General features: G+C 25.5%; 1 protein-coding gene across 3 annotated transcripts in view; it reads left to right on the forward strand.

The window, feature by feature from the left end:
• Positions 1-6,617, forward strand: part of LOC113558490 — a 34,435-nt gene extending 27,818 nt beyond the window's left edge. For 2 of the 3 annotated variants that reach the window (XM_026963957.1, XM_026963956.1), the window contains exons 2-5: positions 3,410-4,577; positions 4,729-4,956; positions 5,018-5,197; positions 5,455-6,617. In XM_026963957.1, the coding sequence (XP_026819758.1) occupies positions 3,426-4,577; positions 4,729-4,956; positions 5,018-5,197; positions 5,455-6,081 (2,187 nt within the window). In that variant the 5' untranslated portion in view covers positions 3,410-3,425 and the 3' untranslated portion in view covers positions 6,082-6,617. Of the gene's footprint in view, positions 1-1,624; positions 1,764-3,409; positions 4,578-4,728; positions 4,957-5,017; positions 5,198-5,454 lie in introns of all 3 variants that reach the window. The other variant, XM_026963958.1, reaches the window with a different exon arrangement.
• The last annotated feature ends 1,600 nt before the right edge of the window (positions 6,618-8,217 follow it).

The raw sequence follows: 8,217 nt of genomic DNA on the forward strand, positions 1-8,217 counted from the left end.
CAGGAACCATCTAAACAATTAAATAATATGATTATTTCAATGATTTTACATTTAAACATTTGACACTGAAGTAATTTACTTTTAATTTTTAATTGTTCAACAGATTCTATATTATTGGATATTTTTTGTTGGAAACTATAAGCTTTTCTTTCATCAAACATATCTTTATTCGATGCATTTCAGTTTTAATATTTTTTTTTAATTAATAGTTAACATTTACAAGTCACTCAGTTTTAAAAAATGTGCAAAAACAAATGAAATAACAGTTGAAGGAAGCATAAGAAAAAACTCATATGGAAATGTTAATTGTTAATATGAATCACTATACTTTAAGCGGTTAAAGCTTATACATACTTCATTAAAACATTTTAAATAATTTATTAGTTTTAAATGCTCAATTACCTGTATTATATTATACTTATTATTTAATTCTATTATAATACCTATTATAATGTTCATATTAATAGAAACAATTTTAATTGTACAATTAAAAGTATCCGTAGATAAAAATTAAGAAGATGTCAGTGTACTGCTGGTTTTCTCTCTGGCTTAAGCGTAATATCAGTGTAACACATTCGCACAAAATTAATTTTTTTTACGTTTCAAGTAATTTTAGTAAAATCGCCAAATAAAAAAATCGTGAAAAAAAAAATTATAGAAAATATTATTGAAGGTATAACATTTCAATTTGTCTAAGTATTGTCTCAAAACAAATAATTATAAAATATAAAATCTGTATGTCAAATCTTCAAAAATCAATTTTGTAATATATGATTTTACTATAACATTATTTGAAATATGAAGTATGATTTTGTGTAAATGTGTTTTGTCTATATTTTACATGGGTTTAAGAAAGATAACAAATATTAATCTGAAATCTTCTTAAACTAGTAACATATTACTTAAGGAAAATAAAATATTTAAGCTGCAAATGGCAGACTGTATCATTAATATTGGCAATATCTTTTTGAAGATTTTCATCATTAAAATTGTGTAATTTTCATGAAAAAATCTAATTTTATTAAAATATTCAATATTTGACAGTTAAGTTTATGGATCTCATGTAGTTTTCAACTTTAAACAATGGTTAAATCATAATTTGGTAAAGTAGTAAAGTTTCAAAAATATTCTTTTAAAAATTGTATCGGAATAAATTTATAATTATAATTATCAATAATTTTTGTGTTTTTCTTGTGTTATCAGAATATACCATTATTATAACAGTATTTATAACCTTACTGTTAATTTATAGTTTATTCATTATTTGTTGCCCTTCATGTGTAGGATTTATAAAGTATAAAATTATCATATTGTTAGGATAAAAGTTGTTCCTATGCTTCATCTGAAGCTGAATCACTGCTAATAGTGGTGTTTGCTTGTTAAGACGAGGAAAAGGTTATATTCTGACAACATCTTGAAATGGTACTATGTGAAGTTTGTGCTATATGGCACTTTGATCACTGGTGGCTTGTGCTGTAGATGTAAGTTTTGTTTACTATAACTGTTCTTTGTCTAATAAAATGAGAATGAACTGGGAATAAAGTATAGTTGCAATGCAAAGATATCTAGTATCTTCTGATACTCTCTATATTTTAATATCTTCTGTTTAAAATTTTGTTTAAAGCATGGACAGTGGCTGAGTGAGTTTTATGACTGTGACTTCTAATCAGCTCTTCAAGTGGCGTTATTGCACATATATCTTTTAAACATTCAACAATGTTTCAGTTCAAGTTAAAAAGTGAAACGACTTAGTGACTAAACAAGTACAGTTGTAGAACATGGCGACAAGGATGTTTTCCTCTTCTGAAATAAAATTATTGTCAACATGATAATCATTAATCAGTAGCTTAGTTGTAATATAATATGATTATGAACATTTACTTAAAGTATTTATTAATTTGAAAACTATTTTAAGGTTTTATATTCTAGTGTAAAAAATTACAGAACCCTCAAATCATTTTTAGTGAATATCTGAATATTTTAGTAGTTATTCAGAAATATTTCATTAATGTAGGTTGTATGCATTGTCCTCAATCTTTATATTGTGCTCCAACTATCTAATTAATATATTTGTTAATGCTTGGTATATAAGTAAGATCTATTAAAATTAAACAAAATAGACAGTGTTGCTAACACTGCTTGGGATCAATTAATTTTTATAATTTTTTTTTTATTTAAATATTATTATTTGTAGGGATTTGAGACTTTCGTTTCTATACCCTATATACAATTAAATTTTCAAAATATTTAGATTCATTTTATTTATCCTATTCGTTCTGTTCTTGTGCAGTACTTTTGAGTCAACTTATAAGTTAATAAGAGCTAGTAATATCATACTTTTTAATATATAGGTAATAAATGCTATTTGTTTTTAGAAATGATTAGTCCTACTTATTGCAGAGATTATTAATGAGGAATAAATTATTAATAGTATAGTCAGTATATTATAAAATATCCTTAAAAATAAAAGCGGACAGTCCATTTCTGCTAAGAATTGTTTTTTGTATTTAATGATTTATTATACTCATCGACAAAGTAGGTAAACTCGAAACTATTTAACAGTAATTTAGTTTTTATAAAATAAAATTTTCATTATCTCACTTATATATTAATTTATTGAAGTGTTAAAATACAAATATTTAAAACAAATCCAAATTGTATTTTATGAATACTAAATATAAAAATGAAAATGTTGATAAGCATAACTGAAATTCCTTTTCTTACTAAAATTCATTAATTATCTCTACAAATGTAAATTTGAATTTTACATTGAAATTCAATATTTAGGTATTTCAAGTTTTTGATATAAAATTGATCAGTCGACTTACCACTTATCAGCACTGTTTTAATATAATAAATAATGAATCAATGTCAATGAGTATTTTCAATCGCACAACTCTTTATATTACTAAAAGTAGCGGTCTGTTCTTTTATCAAGGGTGGATCTAGCATTTATTTACAGTCAGGGCACTTTATAGGAAAAATTATATAATATAGATTTAGCTCCCCACAAAAAAAAAAAACAATATGATAAAAATTTATGTTATTTTGTCAATTATTTTTTTCTAGCAGAGGTGGCATTTGCCCCCAGTACCCCCTCCTAGATCTGCTTTTGTCTTTTATTTAACAACAGCAATTTAGTTTTTAAATAACCTTATGATTTGTTCACAAAGTACCTAATAATTGTTAAAATTATTTAGCGGTTTTAGTCAATCATGGTACATATTTTAAAATTTGTTTTTACAAATAAAATTATCAGTTAAAAACAAAAAGTTATATTAAGAAATTATTATTTTTATATAAATTAATGATTAAAATTATTATTCAACTAATGGTTTCAAAAAATTGTTAGTGCTTATTTTTTTAAATATTTAGAAATTATTTTTGAGCAATTTTTTTTTTTTTGCAGGTATTTAACTATAGCGATGGAATTTTTAATAACAAATGAATCTGATGAAGTGTCTATATTATCACAAACTGATGAACCTACCAACACCTTACCTCATAATGATCAAATTAAGGATATAAATGTTGCAAACATTAATAAAGATAATAAAGAAATATCTACTGAATCAAAAACTTTATCTGACTGTCTAGTAGATGTCTCAAAATCATTATCAGATTCAGAATGTAGAGTTCAAAATATGTTATTTGATATGAAATCTGAAGAATTGAGTACAAGTTCTGATGAAAAAACCAACATAGATTGCAATATAAAACCTTACAATAGTGATATAAAAAATGAATGTATGTTTATGCCCTCATCAAATTCAACTTATATCTCCTCTAATGAAACTCAAGTTCTTTCAAGTACAAATGAATCAATATATTCAGATGTAAATAATATTTTTACTACTAATAAAAAACGAGGATTTTCAATTGAAGAAATCAGTAAAGACGAAACTTCTCAAAATAGCCAAAGCATGTCAACATATTCAAATGATTATACTTGCTTTTTAAGCGAGCAAACAGATGCTACAAGCAATTTAACACCTTTCAAAAGAAGTAATAGCTATTATTTTGATTCTCCTGTAAAAAAGTTATGTATTAATAAACTACCTATTGATGATAAAACAAATGAAGTGCTTGATAGCATTAACCTGTATTCAAATAAAATATTCAGTGGATTTACTAGCATTCAGAATGACTTAGAAGTGGATTGTATACAAGATCGTTATGATGGAAGTGACTCTGGATTTGGATCAGAATTAGCAGAAGATAAGAACACTGGCAGCTTAGATGTAGCAGTTTCGACATCAAATATATCATACAAAACTGATTTTACATTAAACCAAGAATCTAGTTTTGAAGATTTACAAAGAACTTCAAATGAATTTTTGTCAGCAATGGAAGTGTTAAAGCCAAAATTCTCTGACTCTATTCTAGATACAGCACCATTAGACGTTAGAAATAATTATGGAAATGTTAAAGGCATTTTAAAACGCAACAAACCTGTCAATTATGGTGTTCTAACATCTGATGTTACAACGGTGAAGAAACGCAAAAATATAAATTTTGCAAATGTAACAGTCTTTTATTTTCCTCGAGTTCAAGGATTTACATGCGTTCCATCTCAGGTAATAATTTTAAATTGTATTTATAATTGTCAAGTTGTAATGTTTTAATAAATATAGTTTTTTTAAGCTATTAAATTCTTTTTTAGTTTTAAATTTGTTTAATATTTATACTATTTATATAATATGTATCAAACAAATTAATTTATTTTAGGGTGGTTCTACTCTTGGCATGACAAGAGTTCATAGCGCTTCACGAGTTTTTTCTCTACCTGAATATATAGCAGAACAGAGAAGAATACGTCGAAACTTAATTCAAATCAGTCAATCCGAGGTTTCTGGTACAAATAGTGATGACAGTGATAGCGATGTAGGAGCAGCAGATGTTTACTCTGAGTCTGATGCTGATGTAGATTCAGATAGCAATGGAAGTTTTTTACAAGTAAGTTAATTTTATTATGTATGATTCACTAAAATAATAATTTTTTATCTTATAAATATAGCCTGTACCTACACGACAAAGACGTGCTTTATTGAAGGCAGCTGGTGTTGACAAAATTGATTCATCTGAAAAAGATGACTGCAAGAGCATAAGACTATCCAGGGAATTTTGCGGGTGTTTATGCCGTGGTTTTTGTGACCCAGATACATGCGCATGTTTTCAAGCAGGCATAACATGTCAAGTGAGAACATAAAAATTTATCTTCCTTAAAATAGTATTATTGTTATCACTAAATCAATCAAAGATTGAAATATTGTATTAAGAAATTCAGCCACACCTTTTCTACCTGTATTTTAGGTTTGGTCAGTGTATTTTAAATAGTGATGGACTGATCATTAAAGCACGGGAGAAATAAATTGGCTATTTTGATATGTTATATTTTAATTTAAATACTAAAAATTAATTCTTACGTAATTTGTTTAATATTTTGTGTCTTAGGTTGACAGAATGAATTTCCCATGTGGATGCACAGTAGATGGCTGTGGAAATTCTGTTGGTCGTATAGAATTCAATCCAACAAGAGTTAGAAAACATTTCATTCACACCATAATGAGACTTGAAATCAAAAAGAGAGAAGCACAAGAAGAGGAGCACTGTAATAAGTTAGCTATGACATCACCACTTATATCCAATTTTTCCTATCACGATTCCAGACACATACAACCGTATTATCAACCACAGCACTACGAACACAATTTAAATGATTATAACTATCAATCGTTTTTGCCTGTTTATGATAGTAATAACCATATTGCCCCAGAAAGTAGTACACAGAACGATTATCAGCTTAATAATTCGCATAATTTATATGAACCATACCAGCCATTCCCATCTGCGTTTGTGCCTTTGTCACCAGATAGACCAAGAGGATTGTCTATTATAGACAATAAACCTGAAACGTTCGCAGATTTATTGCAACCATACAGTTTACCGAGTATTGAAAGTACTGATTCGCTTGGTATTCCAAATATTCCAAGTACATTAGTTTCGGATAATTTCAATTTAGAAACTGAAAATTTAGGGGAAATCATTAAAAATACAATGGTTGAAAGTGTCAATTCTTAAAATTCCATTTACTGACAACTTGTTAATAAACAAATGTTTTTTTTAGTTGAATTTTTTTATTTGTTACTTTAATTAATAATTTTTAACTTGGTTATCATAATAATAGTTATAGCTATACTCTGTCTAGTATAAGAATAACCTCAGGTGGCAATCGATTTTCTTATGGCTCTGGCAGACTTCATTCCTTAATTAAATCGATTTTAGTTTTCAATGATCTGCCGTAAATTGGCAAAAAGGTTGAAATAAAATGACTACACCCATTTCCGCTGTTATGCTCAAAAGTCCGCCATTGGAAGTTACTGTTATATGAGACAGAATTAAGTTTGCCAATAAATCTAATAGATTTTATCAAATAAATTGTGGTTGGTGATTTTAGTAAACTTTAAATACAATTTGCGTATAACCATTCATAGCATTTTCATTAAATGGTTAATTATTCAAAAACTTGTTAAGTTTTGATGGAATTTTTAAAATGTTTTTTTTTATAGAATTGTCTGCAATTCATTTTTGATATTATGGTTTATATAAATACATAAAAATAGAAATTAGCATATTTTGTTTTACTCAAATTTTATATCTAATTATATTATCAATAAAGAAAAAATAATAATTTTAGTACTTAAGACAACTTAACTAAATATTTCTGAAATATATTATGAGATCTCTTAATGATACCTGTATTATTTATATTGTGTTCCATAATTAGGAAATATTTTCATTTGAAGTCCGAAATAATTAAAAACTGATTATTATGATTTTTAGGTTTTCTATTGTATTATTATTTTTGTCTTTTAATCTATTTAGCTTTTGGTATTTATTTATTTATTTATTATTAATTAAGAGGTGTAAGGGAAAAGGCACAAAAAGCTAAATAGAGTTGTTCTTTATATTGGAGTATCTATATTCTTGAATATCTATAATTATCTATTTTATAGCTACTTATGTATTTAAAGCAATTGCATTATTTTTATTAAATCTATGAAATGTAATAGTATTATTTTTATTTAGTTAAATTAATGACTATTTAAAGCAATTTAAAAATGCTAAAATAGTAAAAATTATCTTAATGTTACCCAAAACCAAATTCATTATTGGTTCAATTTAATAGTATTTTATTTTACCCTTATTTTTTTTCTAATTTTGTTTTATTGTAATTTATGTAAATACATTTGTTTCTTTGGTTAATTTTTACCAATGTTCTGTTAACTGTATTTCTGTTTTAATGAATTGCTTTTAGTTTTTTACAATTTATTGTATCAAAGGATTATTAAACAAATTTAAAGGTGTGCTAAATCGAAATTTATTGGCTTTCCTGTGTCACATTGTGGAAATTTATTAAATATATAGTATACTTATTATATAGAACAATATGAATAAGTCATATATACATTTTTATATTAATATAAAACAGGCGATGGATCCTTTGTGCAATGTGTTAAGATTTGACTATATAATGGTGTCTAAGAATACACAGGTGTTTCCTAGTAAAAATTTTCAGTTTGCATAGGATTATTAAGTCTAACTGTTTTATTGTAATTATAATAATGATTATTAATAATTTTATTATTTTAAATATTTGTATAGTAATTATTATTTTGACTTTGAGATTATTTTCTTTAACAGTTTTTTTTTATCATTGTTTTAATTAATACATAATCTTGATATCATAAAATTGACATGATAATGTGACCCATGGTAAAAGTTAATTTACTAAAATCACCGTTGTTAAGTGTTAAGCATTTTATTAATGCGTATTACAAAAAGTCCTAATTACACTAAATTATTTGAAACCAAAATAAAAAATGACAATTTTGTAATACTTACACCTAAAGCACCTTTAAGTAAGAGAATCAAATTAATATTAATGTTAAGTCAAGCTTTTTATAGTTTAGTAAATCGTTTTAGTAGGTTGTCAATTATTGCGATTAGTGTATCAGTGCTGTAATAATGTAAGTGTGTTTGCTAATAAAATTAATTTAAATTATCAATATTCATATACTGTAATAATTATTATTAAGTGTTTTTTGTTTTTTTAATCCTTAAGTGATTTAACATATTTGTCTAATCTAACATAATATGATAATGGGATTTACAATGATGCTTTTGTATTGAGTACTATTAGAGTTGTAAGTTTAT

Source organism: Rhopalosiphum maidis, chromosome 3 (genome assembly GCF_003676215.2).
Source record: "Rhopalosiphum maidis isolate BTI-1 chromosome 3, ASM367621v3, whole genome shotgun sequence".
NCBI lineage: Eukaryota > Metazoa > Arthropoda > Insecta > Hemiptera > Aphididae > Rhopalosiphum > Rhopalosiphum maidis.